The 22721-nt window shown below is 36.7% G+C and overlaps 1 protein-coding gene across 5 annotated transcripts in view; it reads left to right on the top strand.

Moving 5' to 3' along the window:
- CLEC4D (C-type lectin domain family 4 member D) overlaps positions 1-15500 on the top strand; it is a 111741-nt gene extending 96241 nt beyond the window's left edge. For 4 of the 5 annotated variants that reach the window (XM_023741525.1, XM_023741527.1, XM_023741524.1 and 1 more), the window contains 4 exons: positions 7232-7336; positions 8072-8223; positions 13548-13663; positions 14390-15500. In XM_023741525.1, the coding sequence (XP_023597293.1) occupies positions 7232-7336; positions 8072-8223; positions 13548-13663; positions 14390-14537 (521 nt within the window). In that variant the 3' untranslated portion in view covers positions 14538-15500. Of the gene's footprint in view, positions 1-7231; positions 7337-8071; positions 8224-13547; positions 13664-13802; positions 13958-14389 lie in introns of those variants that run through there. The other variant, XM_023741526.1, reaches the window with a different exon arrangement.
- Positions 15501-22721: the final 7221 nt, after the last annotated feature.

The raw sequence follows: 22721 nt of genomic DNA, 5'->3' as shown, positions 1-22721 counted from the left end.
TCTTTATTATTTCTTTCCTTCTGGTGGCTGTGGGCTTTTCTTGATGTTCTCTGTCTATTTGTTCTAATTGTATAGCTAATGTTTTGATGTTGTCTCTTTCTTCTCTTTTGATGTGTGCATCTATTGCTATAAATTGCCCTCTGAGGACTGCCTTTGCTGTGTCCCAAAGGTTTTGGTATGATGTGTTTTCATTCTCACCTGATTCTAGCAATTTTTTTATTCCATCTCTGATTTCGGCTATTAGCCAGTCATTTTTAAGCAGAGTGTTATCCAGTTTCCATGTATTTGATTTTTTTCCCTTGATATTCCTGTTGTTAACTTCTACCTTGCTGGTGTTGTAGTCAGAGAAGATACTTTATATTATCTCAATGTTTTAGTTTTTGTTGAGGGATTTTCTGTGGCCTAAGATGTGGTCTATTCTGGAGAATGTTCCATGTGCGCTGGAATAGAATGTGTTCTTTTCAGCTGTTGGGTGGAGTGTTCTATATGTCTATGAAGTCAAGTTTGCTGATTGTGCCTTTTAGCTTGTCTGTATCTTTGTTGAGTTTCTTTCTAGATGTTCTGTCCTTTACCGAGAGTGGTGTGTTGAAGTCTCCTACTATTATTGTGAAACTGTCAGTTTCTCTTTTCAGTGCTTTTAGAGTTTGCTTTATGTATTTTGTAGCCCTGTCATTGGGTGTGTAGATGTTTATTATGGTTGTGTCTTCATGAAGGATCATCCCTTTAGTCATGATATAGTGCCCTTCTTTGTTTTTTATGGTGGATTTCATTCTAAAGTTTATTTTATCTTAGATTAGTATTGTCACTCTTGCTCTTTTTTGTAGCTGTTTGCTTGATATATTTTTTCCATCCTTTGATTGTTAATAAATTTTTGTCTTTGTTTGTAAGATGTGTCTCTTGTAGACAGTATATTGATGGATCCTGTTTTTTTTTTATCCATTCTGTCACTCTCTGTCTCTTTATGGGTGCGTTTAGGCCATTGACATTCAGTGTAACTATTGATATATGTGAGTGTAGTGCTGTCATTTTGTAGTTTTTTTTTTTTTTTTTGTGATGCTGACATTTCTTTGTTCCTCTTACTTTCTTGTGCTGAATTCCTTTTGTTTATAGATTTTTTTTCCATTTCTTTTGTTATTGTAGATTTTGTTTTAACTGAGACTTTGTTTTTCTTCTTTATTTTGATGAGTAAGTTTGTTAACTTTCTTTGTGGTTACCTGGAAATTCACCCTTATCTTCCTAGATTTGAAGCGGTCTATTATTAGTTGGTATCACCTTGCCTTCCTTTCCATTAGAAAGTTCTATACTTACACCATTTATTGCCTTTTTATTGTTTTGACTTTGTTGTCATTTACAGCTTAACCTCTCTAGTTCCCTGTTGTAATTCTTTTGATTTTGAATAGTCCTTGAGAGCTCATTTCCTAGGTTTGTATCTGGCAGTTACAATTTTGCCTCCTAGATTCAGGCTGTGGTCTGATGCTGTTTGTGCTCAGATCAAAGGACTCCCTTTAATAATTCTTGTAAGTTCAGTTTGGTTTTTACATAGTCCCTTAATTTCTGTTTATCTGGAAATGTCCTAATTTCACCAACCTATTTGAATGAGAGTTTTGCAGGATATATTATTCTTTGTTGGCAATTTTTTTCTTTCAAGGTTTTATATATGTCATCCCATTGCCTTCTTGTCTGCATGGTTTCTGCTGAATAATCAGAGCTCAGTCTTATTGTTTATCCTTTGTATGTGACTTTTCATTTTTATCAAACTGCTCTCAGGATTCTTCCTTTGTCTTTGGTTTTAGTGAGTGTGATTATGATATGCCTTAGTGATTTTCTTTTGGGGTCTATCCTATATGGAGTTCGTTGAGTTTCTTGGATGGTTAGCTTTTCATGATATTAGGGAAGTTTTCTGTTAGCAATTCTTCAATGATCCTCTCTGTGTTTTCTGTTTTCTCCCCCTGTTCTGGAACCCCAATCACTGGCAAATTTTTGCTTTTGATTGTATCCCAAGTAATTCTCAGGGTTTCTTCATTTTTCTTTGTTCTTTTTTTCTGATTTTTCCTAAGAGTTGTATCCAAGTGTTTGTCTTCAGTTTCGCTGATCCTATATTCCATCATTTCAAACTTGCTCCTCAGCCCTTCTATGACACTGTCCATTTCTGAAATCTTGTTTATCTTTTCGATTTCTGATTGTTGTTTTTGTATGATTTCTGGTTGTTCTGTTCCTGTATTAATTTCCTTATTTCTTCCATTTTTTGTCTGTATTTTCCATGACATTTTCTACCTTTTTCTATAAATTTGTATTTTTTCCTCATTTTTGTCTCCTTTTTGCTTCAATTCTTGGATAACTCTGAGTATTAGAGATTTAAATTCCCTATCACGTATTTCTAGTGCCTTTTCTTCTACTGGAAAGTCATCTGGTGTTTTATTTTGGATGCTTACTGGAACCATCTTGTCACTTTTTTATATGTTTTGATATTGTCTGCTGTCTTTGGGACCTTCAGTTTTTTCTTCATTTATTGATTGTAGATTTGTTTGTTTAATCCTGCTTTTTTGTTTTATTTGGTTATGTCTGAGCAGGCAGGCTGTGCAATCTTTGCTGTTTGCTTGTTTGTGGGCATGATACTTTTCACCTCTTTGTCCAATGTACAGGGTCAGTCACTCAGTTGTGGTGCAGCAGGGCAGGTCCAGCTTAAGGGGAGGGGCTTGGATAGGTTGTTTGTGACACATACTAGAGTTGACAGGGCAGACTGGGAATCAGTGCAGGCAGGTTCCGGTAGGTCGTGCCTATGTTATTTGGGGGTGTGATGTTTAGTGCATGGTGCAGGTTGGCAGGAAGGAGGGGGGAGATTGTGATGTGTGGAGCTATGATGGATATGAAAAAGAGGAGAGAGAGGAGTGAGAAACAGGAGCCAAAAACCAAAGAAAAAAAGAGTGCTAAGGGAGCTTGCCATTGGAGTGGAGAGATAAGAAACCGAGAAATGGAAAAAAATAAAAAGGAAAATAAAAATAAATAAATAAATAAGAATTAGGAAAAAAAAGTAAAGCAAAGCCCCCAGGCATTCCACCAGTGCAGCTGCAAAGACCAGGGAAGTGGTTCCGAGGCCGTGAAGTACAGCCTGGCTAGAAGGGGTAGAGATGTCACACAGCACCAGGTAATCAGGAGACTGGAAAAGATGGTAAGTATAGAAAGATAAAAAACTGAGAAATGACAAAAGACAAAAAGAAAAAAGAAATGCTCCTGTGGATCCCACTGGTGTGGCTGCGCAGACCAGAGAAGTGGCTCCCAAGCCAAGCAGTACAGCCTGGCTAGAAGGGGCTCCCAAACCTCAAAAAGAAAAAGAAAGCAAACAAACAGAACAAAACAAAACAAAAACAAACAAAAAAAAAACCCCAGGGATCCCACCAGTCTGGCGGCATGGGCAGAGGGAGCAGTTCCCCAGTTGAGCAGCGCTTCATAGCCTTTCAAGAAGAAGCAAAGATGGCACATGAAGCCTAGTGTTTGAGAGAAAGGAGGGGGAGGTGGTGAGAGACACGGAAGAAACCAGAAGAAGTGGATAAAAGCAACACCAGCAACACACAAATGGGACTCAACGAGCCGGCCAGCGTTAGTGGGCTGAGTCCAAGCGGCATAAGGCCAAAGCTGGTGCCTCCTGGTGAACAGACTGAAGTCAGTGGAAGCAGATGAGGCCGAGTGGTGGGGAAGAAGGGTGGGAGGTGGGAAAGCATATATCACTGGTTACCAGTTGTTCAGTCTCCTGCTGGGAGTTCCGTGACACTGTTTTCCCTTACTCCCTGTCCACCGATCTCCAATGTTGTTGGGGCGAATCCAGGCATCACGGGCCCTGCACTTCCCAGCCGGCTATTGCAGCCACTTAGGAATGGGTGGAGGTAGAGCGGGGGGAGAGGGATGAGGGGAGGGAAAATGTATATTGCCGGTTACCGGGTGCTCTGTCTCCTGCTGGGAGCTCTATGAAGCTACTTTCCTGTGCTCCCTGTTGGCCCATCTCTGACAGGAGTCTAAGATGATGAACCCATGCTGCATTAGCTGATATGGGACCTCTGCCCGTAGTTCTCCTAGCTCTCTGTTTTCTGTCAGTTTCTTATTCCATTTGGTGCTTGCTGAGTTCTTTATCTCTTCATTTGAAGCTTAGGGTTCCAGGATTGATGTTTGTCTCTGTTTTACTTAGTTTTTCAGGTCTTTGTTGTGGAAGGATGGTGTGGTGCTTCTCTCCATAGTGCCATGTTGGCTCCACCTCCCTAAAGTTATTGTAATTAAAATAAGACAGTAAACATGCAAGTATACACAAATAGACCAGAGGAAAAGAATAGTTTATTTACAGATGAATATATCTGCTCTTTATATAAAGCAGGAGTAGGTATTGCAGAATTAGGGGAAAATGACAGTTTTGTTCAATTAATGTTGCAGACACAATTGAGTATTCTTATTAAAAAAACTGATTTCTTGTCTTATACCATCTACAAAAAATAATTCCAGGTGAATTATTGTCCAAATGTGAAAAGCAAATCAATAAAGCTTTTTAGAAGATAAATGGAAATAGCTTCATGACCTTGAGGCAGGAAAAGATTTATTAAACAAGTCACAAATACAGTAGTCAATAAAAAAAAAAAATTAGATAAGGGGAGAGTTTGACAAGTCGTGGAGTTGACAACCAGTGTCACAAAACAATATGTCTATTAATTGTTTAATGAGAAACTAATTTGTTCTGTAAACTTCATCTAAAGTACAATTAAAAAAAGGATATACTACATTAAAATAAGAATTACTGTGTAATACAAGATATCACCAAGAGAGTGGAAACAGAAAGCTATAAGAAAATACATTCATAATACATATAATTGATAAATGATTGTTGTTGTTAAGTCGATTTTGACTCATAGTGACCATATGTAATAGAGTAGAACTGCCCCATAGGGCTTTCTTGGCTGTAATCTTTACAGAAGCAGATTACCAGGTCTTTCTCCTGTTGATCCACTGCGTGGGTTCAAACCACCAACCTTTCAGTTAACAGCCAAACACCTAACCATTGTGCTACCTTGGCTCCTTAATAAAGAATTAGCGTGCAGAATATATAAAAGTTCTTTCAAATCAATAGGAAAAATATAGATAATAAAATAGAAAAATGGGCAAAGTCTTGAATAGGCACTATTCAAAAGAGAAAATTAAAGTAGTAAAGATACAAAAAAGTCTCAACCTTATTAGTTATCAGAGAAATGCAAATTCAACTCAGAATGAGATACAGTCATAAACATGCCAGGATGGCAACAATGGAAAAGTCTGACACTACCAAATATTGACAATGCTGTGAAGCTTCTGGACCTTTAGTGCATTGCTGCTTACAGGACTATAGAGAAGTATAACCACTTTGGAAAAGTCTGACACTATCATAACTGACAATATGTACACCCTATTATGATCAATTCCACTCTTAGGCATATAGCCTGTAGAAAAATGTGTGCTTATGTGCTCTAGGATGCCTATTCAAAAATGCTCATAGCAGCATAGTTCACAATAGCTAAACACTAGATACAATGGAAATATCTATGGGAAGTAGAATAGATAAATATATTTTAATGCATTAAGACAATAGATCACTTTATAACAATGAAAGTGGTCGAATTATAGCTGCATGCAACTTAGGTACGTTTTAGAAACAAGATGCAGAGAGAAGTCAGACCCAAAGGAATACATACTGTATCATTCCATTTATATAAAGTTTCAAAGCAAGTAAATCTGATCTGTATGGTTTAAGGATATGTTGTTAAGTGGTGAAATTGTGAAGCAAAGCACAGAAGTGATTGTTTTAAAAGCCCTGAGGTGGTTACATTTAAGGGGGAAGGAGTGGGTTGCATTTGGGAGGTGGAGGCTACCTGCGGTGTTGGCAACGTTCTATTTCTCTTCCTAGGTATTTATTATATTAAGCATTTCTTTACAATAATTTGTTAAACTATACATTAATGTTTTTTTCTACTTTTCTATGTTTCGTTATATTTCACAGAAAAACTTTTTAAAAAATAAACGAATGCAAAAGGCTTATAAAACTTTGCAGAGCTATTCCAGTGTTCACCAAAAATATACACTCTAACACAAACTCTGACATAAAAATATGCTTAAAAACACATACACACACCACTGGTCCCACCCCGTCTGGAGCAAGGGAGAATGAAGACAAATGGGAAAGATTAGTCCATGGGACTAGTGTACCACAACTACCACAGCCTCCACCAGACGGAATCCAGACTGAATCCAGCACACCTAGATGGTGCCTGGCTACCACTACCAACTGCTCTGACAGGGACCACAATAAAGGGTCCCAGACAGAGCTGGAGAAAAATGTAGAACAAAATTCTAACTCACAAAAAAGGACCAGACTTACAGTCTGACAGAGGCTAGAGAAACACCAAAGAGTATGGCCCCCGACACTGTTTTAACTCAGTACTGAGGTCACTCCTGAGGTTCACCCTTCAGCCAAAGATTAGACAGGCCCGTAAAACAAACAATAATACACAGAGCTCAACCATGGATACTAGACTAAAGAGGGCACCAGCCCACGGGCAAGTATGAGAAGGCAGGAGGGGACAGGAAAGCTGGATGAATGGAAACAGAGAACCCAAGGTTGAGAAGGGGAGAATGTTGACACGTCTTGGGGTTGGCAATCAATGCCACAAAATGATATGTGTATTAATTGTTTAATGAGAAACTAATTTCCTCTGTAAACCTTCATCTAAAGCACAATTAAAAAAAAAGCACATGCACATAAATATTTATACAACTACCCTTGAAAAGCACAAAATGGGAAATATGATAAGAAAAGTATTAATTTTCCACCAATTTTCAACCAATTCACCAAGAGCTGGAACAAAGAAACTAGGTGGGAACAAAAAGAGAATGTGGGGGTCTTAACTATTATGGCAGACTCCCTGGTAGTACAAATGGTTATGGTGCTGAGCTACTAACTGAAATGTTGGTGGTTCAAGTCCATCCAGAGGTGCCTTGGAGAAAATGCCTGGAGATCTACTTTTAAAAAATCAACATTGAAAACCCTATGGAGCACAGTTGTACTCTGACTCCACGGGGTCACCACGAGTCAGAGTCAACTCGATGACAAGTAGTAGTGGTAACTATCATGGTAAGAGAAAGTTTGGAGAGGTTAGTCCTCATTTCCCTAATTAAGTGGTTATATCGGGAAAGGAAATTAACTTGTTTTCTTCCTTGTCAGTGACTCATCACAAATTTCTACGCTGTAAAAGAGGCACCAGAGTGTTCAAGTTACCAGAGTACCACAGCATGCTGACGTGCATCAGAGAGAAATCAAAAATGAAAGGTACAGATAGCAGAGAACATACGAGAATTTTTCTTTTTTTAATTTCCATTCAAATTCATAATATCATTTAAAGAATATCAGTAGTAAACCAGAAGAGATTAAAATATCATAAAATGAGGATCTGACACAAAGGTGAACGTTGATAAATTGAGATGGAATTATTTCCCATGACTGTAATCAGTTGACTAACTCTAGAATATAATTTAACACATTTATGGGCTGTTTTTTATATTGAAAACATATACTAATTCAATTCATTTTTTTCCTTGATTCAGACATATCATAAGGACAGTTTTCTCCTAGAATATATAGCTTTGCTGAAGTGCCTTTATCTGTTTTAATTTCTGGAATTTGTGAAGTCTTATTTGGGAGAAGGAGAAATGTTTGAGACTTTTGGCAGTTTATTTGCTCACTTCAGATAAAAAGCCCTGTAAAAGGCTTTGTTATGAAAACACTTAAAATATGAAACTAAATAGATGTATGGATATTGAATAATGATCACGTCTTCTTAGAGAGTACTTTATAATTTTCTCATAGCCATTCTGTGATCCAGATGCTTCTGCTTAGAAGATATTTAGAATTGTAATTTTCAGGATTTTTGAGGAAACAGAATGTTTTTGGTAATCTTGGTCTTATTCCCACAAGTGGTAAATTGGATATTGAGCAGTAAAATACTCAACCTGTTACAGATGAAATGTGCCTTGTAACTATTTTCCATTTCAACTTTCACCTGAGGGAGCACCTGGAATTGCTGTCCTGTTGACTGGAGAGCCTTCCAGTCCAACTGCTATATTATTCTTAATGACAACAAGACCTGGGCTGAGAGTGTAAGAAACTGTACAGGGATGGGGGCCAACCTAGTCACCATCAGCACAGAGGCTGAGCAGGTACGTTGAGGGTTCACATCAGCTTCTCTCTGCTGGTTATGAATCTCTTTGCAGAGAAAGAGATTTTTTCTGCTTTATTACGCCTCTGTGCCTTTGCTTAATCTATTCCATCTGCCTGGAAAGCCTTTTCTTCCTCTCTCATTTTTTTTTTTATTTTAAATATGGCCAGTGTTTTCTGGTCCTTCAAGATTTGCTTCAGAAGTTATTTCTTCCAGAAAACTTCTCTACCGCCGTACCACCTTCCCTACTCCACCCTCCCTATATGAAGTTAGAGGTACTTCCTTGGTACTTCATGGGACTTACTAGAGTGGACTGTAATTGTCTGTTCCCTACTCATCTCTTCCATTGGTTCTTACATTGGGGAGGGCTGGGGCCATGCTCACTCATCTTTGCATCTCCAGTGTTCTATGCGGTGCCAGGAATGATGGATAGGTCTTGATAAATGTTGGTGAATAAGTGAATAAATGGATGGTTAATAAGGACTGAAGTAGCATCTCAGGAAAAAGCATAGGAAAATAGCTCAGATGTATGATTATAATTCTAAATAAGGAAATCTCTAATGTAAATTCATTTTTTTTAGAAACTAAAATTTTTTTCTTTTTATTTTTTTATTGTACTTTAGATGAAGGTTTACAGAACAAATAGTTTCTCATTAAACAGTCAGTACACATATTGTTTTATGACATTGGTTAACAACCCCACAACATGTCAACACTCTCCCTTCTCGAACTTAGAGGACTTTTTTTTTGGTGAAAATATACATAGCTAAAGTTACACCATTTCAAAAATTTCTACATGTACAATTCAGTGACATCGATTACATTCTTCCAGTTGTGCTGCTATTTTCACTATCCTTTTCCAAATTATTTGATCATTGTTATCTTCAACTCACTGCCCCCTAGGTTTCCCATCAAACCTTTTGAGTTGCTGTTGTCAATTTGATCTCACATAGCTAATTCTCTCTCTTTTTTTTTGTACCGTAGATGAAGGTTTGCAGAACAAATAGTTTCTCATTAAACAGTTAGTACACATATTGCCCTATGACAATGGTTAACAACCCCACAACCTGCCAACACTGTCCTTTCTCATCCTTGGGTTCCCTATCACCAGCTTTCCTGTCCCCTCCAGCCTTCGAGTCCTTGTCCCTGGACTGCTGTGCCTCATTAGTCCCATTTTGTTTTATGAGGCTGTCCAATTCCCGGCTGAACGGTGAACTTCGGGAGTGACTTCACCACTGAGCTAAAAGGATGTCTGGGGGCCATACTCTCGGGGTTTCTCCAGTCTGTCAGGCTGGTAAATCTGTTTTTTTTGTGTGTGTGTGTGTGTGAGTTAGAATTTTGTTCTACATCCTTTTACAGCTCTATCCAGGACCCTCTATTGTGATCCCAGTCAGAGAAGTCAGTGGTAGTAGCCGGGCACCAGCTAGCTGCACGGGACTCAGTCTGGTGGAGACCATGGTAGCTGTGGTCCATTAGACCTTTGGACTACTTTTTTCCTTGTATCTTGTTCTGTTCATTCTCCCTTGCTCCTGAAGGGGTGAGACCAGTGGGGTATCTTAGATGGCTGCTCCCAGGCTTTTAAGACCCCAGACACTACTCACCAAGGTAGAATGTAGAACGTTGTCTTTATAAAGTGTGTTATGCCAATTGAGCTAGATGTTCCCCGAGACCATGGTCCCCACAGCCCTCCGCCCAGCAATTCAGTCCGTCAGGGAGTTTGGAAGTGTCTATGGAGCTTCCATGACCTTTCCTTGTACAAATTGTGCTGGCTTCCCTGGTATTGTGTACTGTCGGACCCTTCACCAAAGTTACCACTTATCTATTGTCTGTTTAGTTCCCCCCCATCCCTCGTAACCAACAAAGATTGTTTCTTTTTGTATGTAGACTTTTACTTGAGTTTTTACAGTAGAGGTCTCATACAATATTTGGCCTTTTGTGATTGATTTATTTCACTCAGCATAATGTCCTCCAGTTTCATCCATGTTGTGAGATGCTTCACAGATTCATCATTGTTCTTTATCTTTGCATAATACTCCATTGTGTGTATGTACCATAGTTTGTTTATCCATTCTTCTGTTGATGGGCATCTAGGTTGTTTCCATCTTTTTGCTATTGTGAACAGTGCTGCAATGAATATGGTTGTGCATATGTCTATTCATGTGACAGCTGTTATTTCTCTAGGATATATTCCTAGGAGTGGGATTGCATTTTGTAGTGCTTTTTTTTTTGTGGTGCTGACGTTTTCTTTGCTCCTCTTACTCTCCTGTGCTGAGTTCCTTTTGTTTTGTGGATTTTTTTTCATTTCTTCTGTTTTTGTAGTTTTTTTTTCACTGAGACTTTATGTTTTTCTTCTTTATTTTGATAAGTAGGTTTGTTAACTTTCTCTGTGGTTACACTGGGATTTACCCTTATCTTCCTTGATTTGAACCAGTCTATTATTACTTGGTATCACCTTGCCTTCCTCTCCATTAGAAGGTTCTATACCTACACCGTTTATTCCCTCTTATATTGTTCTGATGCAATTGTCATTTACAGATTAACCTCTTTGGTTTCCTGTTGTAATTCTTTTGGTTTTACATAGTCCTTAAGAATTCATTTCTTAGGTTGGTATCTGGCTAGTACAATCCTGTGTCCTATATTCAGCCTGTGGTCTGATGTTGTTTGTTCTCAGATCGAAGGACTCCTTTTAATAAGTCTTGTAAGTTCAGTTTTGTTTTTACATAGTCCCTTAATTTCTGTATATCTGGAAATGAACTAATTTCACCATCCTATTTGAATGAGAGTTTTGCAGGATATTTTATTCTTGGCTGGTAATTTTTTTCTTTCAAGGTTTTATATATGTCATTTCATTGCCTTCTTGCCTGCATGGTTTCTGCCGAATAATCCAAGCTTAATCTAATTGTTTCTGCTCTGTATGTGACTTTTTGTTTTTCTTGAGCTGCTCTCAGGATTCTTTGTCTGTCTTCGGTTTTAGCAAATGTGATTGTGATATGCCTTGTTGATTTTCTTTTGGGGGCTATCCTATATGTGTTTTGTTGAGCTTCTTGGATGGTCAGCTTTCCATCTTTCATGATATTGGGGAAGTTTTCTGTCAGCAGTTCTTCAATGATCCTCTCTGTGTTTTCTGTTTTCTGCCCCTGTTCTGAAACTCTAATCACTTACAGATTTTTCCTTTTGATTGTATCCCACATAATTCTCAGGGTTTCTTCATTTTCTTTATTCTTTTTTCTGATTTTTCCTCAAACAGAGTTGTATCCACGTGTTTGTCTTCAATTTTGCTGATCTTATATTCCATCATTTCAAGCCTGTTCCTCAGCCCTTCTGTGACACTGCCCATTTCTGAAATCTTGTTGTTTATCTTTTGGATTTCCAATTGTTGTTTTTGTAAGATTTCTAGTTGTGAATTTATTTTAGCATTTTATTTCTGTATTATTTTCTTGAATTCTTCCATTTTTTTGTCTGTATTTTCTGTGAATTTGTCTGCTTTTTCCATGAATTTGTCTATTTTTCCCTCATTTTTGTCTTCTTTTTGCTTCAACCTTGGATAATTCTGAATATTAGGGATTGAATTCCCTATTAGTTAGTTCTAGTGATTTTCTTCTACTGAAAGGTCATCTGATGTTTTATTTTGGATGCCTACTGGAACCATCCTGTCCAGTTTTTGTAAATGTTTTGATATTGTCTGCTGTCTTTGAGGCATTCAATGGTTATTTTCCTTGTTTATTGATTGTAGATTTGTTTGTTTTGTCTTTCTTTTTTGTTTTATTTGGTTATGTCTGAGCAGGCGGGCTGTGCATTCTTTGTTGTTTGCTCATCTGTGGGCACGAGATTTTTCACCTTCTTCTCCAATGGGCAGGGTCAGTCACTCAGGTATGGTACAGCAGGTCAGGTCCAGTTGAAGGGGAGTTGCTAGGATGGGTTGTTTGTGGCATGTACCAGGGCTTACAGGGCCGACCGGAAATCAGTGCAGTGCAGGTTCCAGTAGGCTGTGCTTGTGCTGCTGGGGGTTGTGATGTTCAGTGCACAGTGCAGGTAGGCAAGAAGGAGGGGATAGATTGTGATGTGTGGAGCTAAGATAGGTATGGGAAAGAAGAGAGAGAGGAGAAAATAACAGGAGCCAAAAACATACATACAAACAAAAAAGAATGCTAAGGGTGCTTGCTATTGGAGTGGAGAGATGACAGACTGAGAAATGAGGAAAAACAAAAGTGAAAAAAAAAAGAAAAAGGGTAAAAGAAAAAAATGAATAAATCGAGAAACTGGAAATGAAGAAAGACAAAAAGGGAAAAAGGGAGAGAAGAAAACAAAACAAACAAACAAACAAACAACAACAACAACAATAAAAAAAAAAAAAACAAAAGAAGTGCCCAAAAAACAAGAAAAAAGAAATTCCCCCAGGGATGTCGCTGTGCCTCTGTGCAGAGTAGGGGAGTAGCTTCCAAGCCTCACAGTAATGCCTGGCTAGCCCGGGCTCCCAAGCCGAGAAAAGAGAAAGAAAACAAACAAACAAATCAAAACAAAACAAATCAGAGCCAAAAATCAAAAAAGCCCTGGGGGGTCCTACCGGCCAGCACAGGCAGGGAAGAATTTCACAGTCAGTGGGTGTTTCGCAGCATTTCAGGAAGAAGCAAAGATGGTGCACAGAGCCAGGTATTTGAGAGAAAGGACAGGGAGGTGGTGAGAGGTAAGGAAGAAATCTACAGAAGTGGAAAAAAGCAACACCAGCAGCCAACAAAAGGCACTCAGGGAGCCAGCCAGTGCGGGCCAGTGGAATCCAAGCGACACCGGGGTGCTTCCCGTCCAAGAGACTAAAAAAACTAAAATTTTTCTTCATGCAATTTATTTTTGTATATGTAGTATTACTCAGGTTCTTTTTTATTCTTGGTAGCAGGGTTTCCTAGAGGACTCTGTCTCTACGGTTTTTCAGTCTGCAGGTTCACTGACTCATTGAATAAAATGGAATTTAACAAAATACACAAGCAAATAAAGAAAGCAATTTTAAAAACAAAATCTCCTAAAATTCCAATCCTAATAAGCACTGCGTTAAGAGGTTTACAAATCTGATCTCCATTAATCTTCACAGTAACTTTGTGAAATAGTGGAGTTGGCCCTTTTGGAGATGAGAAAACTAGAGTTTGGTGATGAAAGCACCTGCTAACATTACTGAACAAATGGCAGAGGGAGGATTGGAAAACAGATCTGTCTGGTGCCAAAGCTTTTGCATGTAATCAGTAATCTATTTGACTTTTTTCCTTTTTCTCCAACATAACAGCCATCACTTCGTAAGTGCAAACATATTTATAAAATTTTATCTTTTTTACACAGAACTTTATTATTCAGTTTTTGAATACCCAATTTTCCTATTTCCTGGGACTTACAAATCAGAACAGTGAAGGGCAGTGGCAGTGGTTGGACAGGACGCCATTTAACCCAGACATGGTGTAAGTATATTGACTGGGGCTAGAGGGCTTTATAGGCAAAGGGGAGATGAAGGTAGCAGGCAGAATTTATTATAGGATGAGCATGCTTACTCAGAGTACAACAATATACATCGAGTAACCTTTATATGCTCTTCCCCAGTTACAGAATGAAGTCATGACTTCAGCGAACTTTCCTTCAGTTTTTTTATTTGTCCAATGCCAGTGAAAGAATGGATACCATGGGAGTAGTGTGAAAAAAATTCTTAGGCTTTACATTTGTGGAAAATACAAAGAAATAAAAATTGTTTTTGAAACAATTATAATCTTGTCATATTCTTCCTCCAACCAGCTCTGTCTAATATAAATTGTGTAAAAACTTAGGTCATATATGTAATTTTCAATTTTCTGGTAGCCATATTAAGAAAGTGGAAAGAAATAGGTGAAATGTATTTTAATAATACATTTTAACCCATATATCTAAATATTTTTATTTTAACATGTTATCAATATAAAAAGTATTACTGACATTTACATTTTTTTTTGTACTAAATCTTTTGTATCAGCAATACAATGTACGCTTTACAATTAAAGCATCTCAATACAGAGAAGTCACATTTCAAGTGCTCAATAGCTACGTGTGACTAGTGACTATTGTGTTGGACAGCACAACTCTCAATTGTTCACCAGGGGAATTTTCTCTGCATTGTCACTGACCTATGATTTTGCTTTTTTTCTCTTCCCTTTTAGATTCTGGCATAAAGGTGAACCCAACAACCATCAGGAAGAACGCTGTGCTGTCATTGTTAATGAAAAAGATAAATGGGGCTGGAATAATATTCCTTGTCAGTTTGAGACAAATAGGATTTGTAAGAAACCTGCAACGGCATTCAACTAGAAACCTCTGAAGTGGTCCTTGTGATGGGGACAGAAAAGAAGAACCCATTAGACTAGGGCAAGATGTGCATGTGTCAGTCACCAGAATAGAAAACGCATGCTGGGTCATAAAACATTTTTGGTCATGATAGCCTTATTTATCTCTGTTCAATTCACTCAGATCCCTGTGGTTTTGTGTGGCATTTCAGTGGAAGGAATCATCTTTTCTGTGGGAACCAGTTTTCATTACCTTTACATTCTTGATAGAATTTCAAGGTATTTACTTCTCAATTGGCATGCATTGATTACATATCAAGATAAAGACTTAAATAATACAATGTCTTTGTCATTCTTTTCCTGCACAGATTTTTAGCTCGTTAAAATTAAAAGGCAAGATATTCTGACACCATTTTAAACCCAAATATCACCAGCCTTTTAAAGTTTTTTTTAAGCAAAATTGTTATGGTTTGATGCTCTGTTTTCTGCTTAAATAATATCAGTCATTAGTAATACTGGCATTCTGTGGGAAAATTTTTCCAGAATAATACTGTAGAATACTTCTGAATTATGGTATTGCACAGGTGGAAAATAAAACAAGTCCATCTATGTTATAAAAAGTCCATTTCTTCACCCTAAATGTCTTCTCAGAGCCACACAGGCTACCTTAACCAAACTCCTTCATTTCTATAGCAGAGGAAACAAAACCCTAGAGAAGCCAAGGGTTCAACTTCACATTGCCAGTTTATGACAGAACTAGGACTATGACACAGATCTACCCTTCCATCAGGGTGAAATGCATTCCCTTTGGTATTACAGGAAATTAACTGAGATGACTTAACCTCTTTACCCTGCTAACAGGTAAAATTTCTTAATCATTTGAAGTAGCATCATATTAGTGTTGTCTTTTTAATTTGAATCATATTTAAAACCATTTATGTAAATTATTACCATTTTTTTTTTTAGAGCTATAAAGCTGTAGCTCAAACTAGCAAGGAAGGTATTGTTTTAACAAACAAATTATGCTTTTGTGATGTCTGTAGTATTCATTTTGCAGCAGCTGCAACCAATTTTAACAGAATATTGGCTTTCTTAAATCTCTCAATTTGCTTATGTTTCCTGATCTAAGCTGAAAATGTTAAGCAACAACTTTGTAACCTAACTTTCTTAGTACCATTTAAAAATATTTATTTTGTAAAATATTTATTGATCTGAGTTTAGAATATTGTTGTTGTTAGGTGCCATCTAGTTGGTTCCAACTCATAGCGATCCTATGTACGACTGAACAAAACACTGTGCAGTTCTGCCCCATTGTAATCGTTGTTATGCTTGAGCCCATTGTTGCAGCCACTGTGTCAGTCCATTTCCTTGAAGATCTTCCTCTTTTTTGCTCACCCTCTACTTTATCAGGCATGATGTCCTTCTCCAGGGACTCCTGATAACATGTCTAAAGTTTGTGAGACGAAGTCTTGCCATCCTTGCTTCTAATGAGAATTCTGGCTGTATTTCTTCCAAGACAGATTTGTTCATTCTTCTGGAAGTATATTCAATATTCTTCACTAACACCATAATTCAAAAGCATCAATTCTTCTTCAGTCTTCTTTATTCGTTGTCCAGATTTCACACGCACATAAGGTGATCAAAAACATCATGGCTTGGGTCAGGTGCACTTTAGTCCTTAAAGTGTCATTTTTGATTTTTAACAATTTAAAGAAGGCTTTAAAATACTAAGTGTTACGTGTACTATGTGTATATGTGTGCTTAAAGCTGATACTTCTAACTGAATTAGTGTTAAGTGACTTTAAATTGTATTTGCTATATTCACTAAATTACCTAGCACAAAATGTACAAAGCCTGTTGAGGTAACTTTATGTAAATGCTAATGGATTGTGTATATTTAATATTATTCATTTATAATTTGTATGAATGTATACATGCATGTAGGTAGAGATTCAGTTGTCAGTAAACTTTGACTTCTTACTTTATACATCTATATATACTATTCTCCCAAAGCCATTTTTTATTACCTCCATGGCTACCACCATAGTCCCAACTGCTTTCCCTTTCTCCTGGATTACTGCAATAGCCTTCTGATGGGTCTCCCTTGTTCCTCTGCAGTTTATCCTCAACTTGATGGCATATCTCCTAGTCTTCAAAGTTTCTTTTATTTTTTAAGTAAAATTGAGTTTTATTAAAATTGAGTTTTATTAAAATTTAGTTTTAAGAATCTAAGCCCAAATCAATGTTTATCCTAAATTTTACTATTACTAATAATCTTTGGGTTAATATGCCTTTTCAAAAAATAGCTTTATTGAGATAGGTTTTCACACATCATACAATTTACCTAAAATGTACAATTAAATGATTTTTAGTATAGTCACAGATATGTGCAACCATAATCACAGTCAATTTTAGAACATTTTCATCACCTCAAGAAGAAACTGTGTTCTTTTACTATCATCCTCCATATACCCCACCCCAGCCCTAAGTAACCACTAATCTACTTTCTGTCTGTATCAAAAAAAAAACAATATTGCCATCGAGTCGATTCCTGCTCAAGTAACCCTTTAGGACAGAGTAGAACTGCCCCATGGAGTTTCCAAGGAGCAGCTGGTGAATTTGAACTGCCAACCTTTTCGTTAGCAGCAGTAACTCTTAACCACTGCACCACTAGGGCTCTTCTGTCTCTATAGAATTCCTTATTTTGGACTTTCATGTGAATGACATCTTATAGTATGTGATCTTTTGTGACTCCCTTCTTCCATTTAGCATAATGTTTTCAAGGTTCATCCATGTTGTAGCATGTATCAGTACTTCATACAAATAATATTCCATTGTATGGATGTACCACATTTTGTTTATCCATTTGTCCATTGATGAACATTTGAGTTGTTTCTACCTTTTGAGTAATGCTATTTCCACCTTTTGACTAGTTCATAGGGTCTCTATGAGTTAGAATTGACTCCATGGCACACAACAACAACAATAACAACTTGGTAACTCTATGTTTAATTATTCATGGAACCATCAGACTGTTTTTCTATTCAAACCAGCAGTGTATCAGGGTTCTAATTTCTCCACATACTTGCCAACACTTGTTGACATCTGACTTTTTCATTCTAACTATCTTAGTGGGTATGAAGTGGTATCTCATTGTGGTTTTGAGTTGCATTTTCCTGATGACTAATGATGTTGAGAATCTATTCATGTACTTATTGGCAATTTGTATATCTTCTTTGGAGAAATGTCTATTTAGATCTTTTGCTGATTTTTAATTGAGTTATTTGTTTTTTTGTTTAGTTGTAAGAGTTCTTTACTATTCTGTGTACGAGTCACTTATCAGATATATCATTTGTAAATATTTTACCCCATTCTGTGGTTTATCTTTTCACTTTCTTGATAATGTCTTTTGAAGCACAAAAGTATTTAATTTTATAATGAAAAAATTTTTTTTGTTTTCTTGCTTGTGCTTTTGGTGTCGTATCTATGAATCCTTTGCCAAATCCAAGGTTATGAAGATTTACTTCTATGTTTTCTTCTAAGGATATTATACCTTTTGCTTTTACATTTAGGTCTGTAATCCATTTTGATTTAATGTTTTTATAAGGTGTGAGGTAAGGATCCAGCTTCACTCTTTTGCACGTAGATATTCATTTGTCCCAGAACGATTTGTTGAACAGACTTTTTTTTCCCCATTGAATGATCTTGACATCCTTGTTGAAAATCAGCTGACCGTAGATGTTTGGGTTCTGAACTCTCAGTTCTATTACATTGATCTGTGTATCTATTTACATGCCAGTATCGTGCTGTCTTGATTACTGTTGCTTTGTAGTAAGTTTTGAAATTGGTAAGTACGAGTCCTTTTACTTTTTTTCATTTTCAAGATTGTTTTGGCTATTCTAAGTTCCTTGAAATTCCATATGAATTTTAGAATCAGTTTGTCAATTTGTACAGAGAAATCAGCTGGGATTCTAACAGGGATTGTGTTGAATCTGTAGATCAGTTTTTTTGAGCATTGCCATCTTAACAATGTTAAGGCTTCCAATCTATGAACATGAATGCTTTTCCATTTATTTAGATCTTTAATTTTTTTCAACAATGCTTTGCAGTTTTTGAAGTCTAAGTTTTGCACTTGTTTTGTTAAACTGATTCCTAAATATTATTCTTTATGCTACTGTGAATGGAATTATTTCCTTAATTTCCTTTTCAGATTGTTCGTTCCAAGTGTATAGAAACACAATTGATTTTTGTATCTTGATAAAGTAACCTGCAAACTTGCTGAATTTATTAGTTCTAATAGTTTTTTAGTTGATTAATTAGGATTTTTTATATACAGCATCATGTCATCTGTGAATAGGGATAAGTTTACTTCTTTATTCCCAATCTGGATGCCTATATTTCTTCTTCTTGCCTAACTGCTCTAATTAAAACCCCCAGTACAATGTTGAATAGAAGTGGTGAAAGGGAGCATTCTTGTCTTGTTCCTGATCTATGAGGGGGAAAATATCCAATCTTTTACCATTAAGTATGATGTTAGCTGTGGGTTTTTTATAGCTGTCATTTATCAGGTTGAGGAAGTTCCATTTTATTCCTAGTTTGTTGAGTTTTTTTTTTTCCTATGAGAGGGTGTTGGGTTTATCAAATGCTTTTTCTGTGTCTATTGAGATGATCATGTGATTTTTGCTTTTTATTCTATTGATGGGGCCCTGGTGGCACAGTGGCTAAGAGCTCAGCTGCTAATCAAAAGGTTGGCGGTTTGAATCCACCAGCCAGTCCTTGGAAACCCTATGAGGCAGTTCTACTCTGTCTATAGGGTTGCTATGAGTCAGAATTGACTTGATGGCAGAGTTTGTTTGTTTTCTATTGATATAATGTATTATACTAATTGATATTTATATTTTAAACTTAATTTACATCCCTGGGATAAATCCCATTTGGCCATAGTATATAATTCTTCTTATATGCTGCTGAATTTGGTTTGCTAATAATTTGTTATGAATTTTTGTAAGAGATACTGGTCTGTAGTTATCTTTTCTTGTGATGTCTTTGTCTGGTTTTGGTATCGGAGTAATAATGGCCTCATAGAATAAGTTTGGAAGTGTTCCCTCCTCTTCCATTTTTTGGAAGAGTTTGTGAAGAATTGGTATTAATCCTTCTTCGAATGGCTGGTAGAGTTAAGCAGTGAAGCCATCTAGGCCTGGATTCTTCTTTGTTGGTATTTTTTTGATTACTGATCCAATCTCTTCACTTGTTATAGGTCTATTCAAATTGGCTGTTTCTTCTTGAGATAATTTCAGTAGTGTGTGTTTTTCTAGCAATTTGTCCATTTCATCTAAATTATCTCATTTGTTGGCATGCAATTTTTCATAATATTCCTTTATAATCCTTTTTATTTCTGTAAGGTCAATAGTGTTGTCCCCTATTTTATTTCCGATTCTAGTAATCTGAGCCTTCTCTCTTTTTATCTTGGTCAGTGTAGCCAAACGTTTGTCAATTTTGTTGATCTTAAAAAAAAAAAAAATCATTCTTTGGTTTCATTGGTTCTCTCTATTGTTTTTCTATTCTCCATTTCATTGATTTCCCTTTTAATCTTGATTATTTTCTTTCTTCTGCTTTAGGTTTAGTGTGCTCTTCTTTTTCCAGTTAAACACATATGGATATATAAATCACAATTTTTATACTAATGGATGCATTATCTGCATATTCTTAAACATCTTGCATCTTTAACTTAACACTATAGTTTGGAAATTATTTTATACTTCATTCCTTATAAGTGAATGATTTTCATTATATTGGTCCATCATAATTTGAAACTCTTAAAATAACAAAATATTTTTTATGTAATAAAAATCAACAAAATAATTGCTGTGAAACAAACTATGAGAGCAATTCTAATTCAAATTGGAAAAGAAGAACAGAGAGTTCTAAGAATAATACCCCCCACCCCATGAAAAAATGGGACTGACAGAATGCATTTTAATGTACTGATAGGGTATTGTATAATTTTAAAGAAGAATTAAACAAGAAACAAACCTGTTGCAGTGGAGTCAATTCAGATTCATACAGACCCAATGGGACAGAGTAGAATCGCCCCATAGGGTTTCCCAGGAGCAGCTAGTGGATTAGAACTGCCAACCTTTTGGTTAGGGGAAGAATTATCAATCAGTACATGGAAAACTGGATAAATGTGGAAAATGATGTCATTATTAAGTACATGAAAAGAAAAATATGTTTAAGAAAGTATAAGTAATCATAACATAGTGCATGATCACTGTGAATAACATACATTCATAATAAGGTAAATGTTGAATATTGATTTAACAGTAAATTATTATACACTAATATCAGAGGGATGGCTATAGTGTGTGATCACAACAGCGTGAGAGATTTCCTTAGTACATCTACTCCTCACTTACCAACTGTGTCGTTATGCAATAGTTCGCATTTACGACAATAGTAAAAAATTTACTTAAATCACTTTAACCAGGTGAACACCCATGTGTTCTGGATGAGAAAGTGCCTCTCTTCTGAGTCTCAAGTCCTGGATCCCTTCCCTCTCACCTCTACCCAGTTTTGGATGTTGATAAAGTTAAAAGAGGAAAAAAAACAGAAAGTAGGAGATTGGGGCTTTGGGCCATTAACCTGCATGCGTGCTCTGCAGACTGCAGGCTAGTGGTGGAGCTGCGGCTAAAGGTTTCGAGTCTGTGAGAAGGTGGCAGAGGGCGCAGACAGTAGAGGGCAGTCACTTCCCACAGACACCGAGATCTTAGCTTTGTATGTACGTTTGGGGGTGCTGGGACCAATGGCAGCGGTCCCCGGTGGGTGGGCGTTTTGTGGAGAGCAAGAACTCTGCGTGAATGGGGTACGAAGGGTCCCCTCCTGGCTGCAAATCCTGACCAAATCATCTCTGCCTGTGGTTTGAAATGGCACTAGCGAAAGAGCACTGGGGCTGCAGGGGACAGAGCAGCCACAGCTGGTTGCCTCTGAAGTGACTTCTGGAGCCCGAGAAGCCTTTGGTCGCTGAAGTTTCGCATATGCTGATTTTCACGTAAACATCTGGTCTTTGGAGCATAACTATATCAATAAGTGAGGAGTGGTGTACAGAGTTAATAAAAAATTATCTAAAATTGAAAAAAATCAAAGAATTATAGTACTAAGATACTATTTAGAAACATGGAAATAAACAGAAGAATAAATATTTTTAAAGAGTTGAACATGGCTGCCTCTGGGAAAATGGGAGTCAGAAGCGGGACAGAAAATAGCTATCTTTAATTCTAACCCTGGTAGAATAAATTGATTTTTTAAAACTATGTATGTGTATGTCCGTAGTATGTAAATCTATTAATGTAATTCATCATATTAGCATTTTAAAAGAGATACAAAAGCATCAACTAATAAAATCAAACCTATTTAGTGTAAAACATTTAACAAATAAAGACTAAAAAAAAATTTCTACAGGGTGTTTACGCAAAAACATATAGCAACAAGTATATTTAATGGCAAAAAAAAATTAGAAGCATTTTCTTTAAAGTCAAGAACAAGACAAGCATGCTCACTAACAGCAGCTTGTATGCAACAACATATTGGTGATCCTAACTAGCTCAATATGACAAAAAGGATTGGAAAATAAAAAACAAGACCATCATTATTTCTAGATCAGTATTGCCCAGTGCAAATACAATGTGAGCCACAAATGCTAGCCACGTTATTGTAAATTTTCTAATAACTACATGTAAAAAAATAAAAAGAAATAGGTGAATTTAATTCTAATATTTTATTTAAATCAATATATCCAGAATATTATTGTTTTAACATGTGTCAATATAAAATTATTAATGAGATATTTTACATTCTTTTTTTCACACTAAGTCCTCAAAAATCTGGTGTGTATTTTACACTTAACTGAAAAAAAAAATAGCCATTGCCATGGAGTTGATTCCGACTCATAGCAACCCTATAGGACAGAGTAGACCTGCCCCATAGGGTTTCCAAGAAGTGGCTGGTGGATTCGAACTGCCAACCTTTTGGTTAGCAGCCGAGCTCTTAACCACTGTGCCACCAGGTTTCCTTACATTTATAGCATACCCCAATTAGGACTAGTGCTCAATAGCAATGTGCAGCTGATGGCTACTGTACTCGTGAACACAGTATATCGACAACATAATTATCTTCATAGAAAGTGCAATGGAATCTACAAAGTCTTAAGAAG

Source organism: Trichechus manatus, unplaced genomic scaffold, assembly GCF_000243295.1.
Source record: "Trichechus manatus latirostris isolate Lorelei unplaced genomic scaffold, TriManLat1.0 scaffold00182, whole genome shotgun sequence".
NCBI classification, from domain to species: Eukaryota; Metazoa; Chordata; class Mammalia; order Sirenia; family Trichechidae; genus Trichechus; species Trichechus manatus.
The sequence above is the reverse complement of the archived record's forward strand: the minus strand, read 5'-3'. Positions and strand labels throughout refer to the sequence as shown.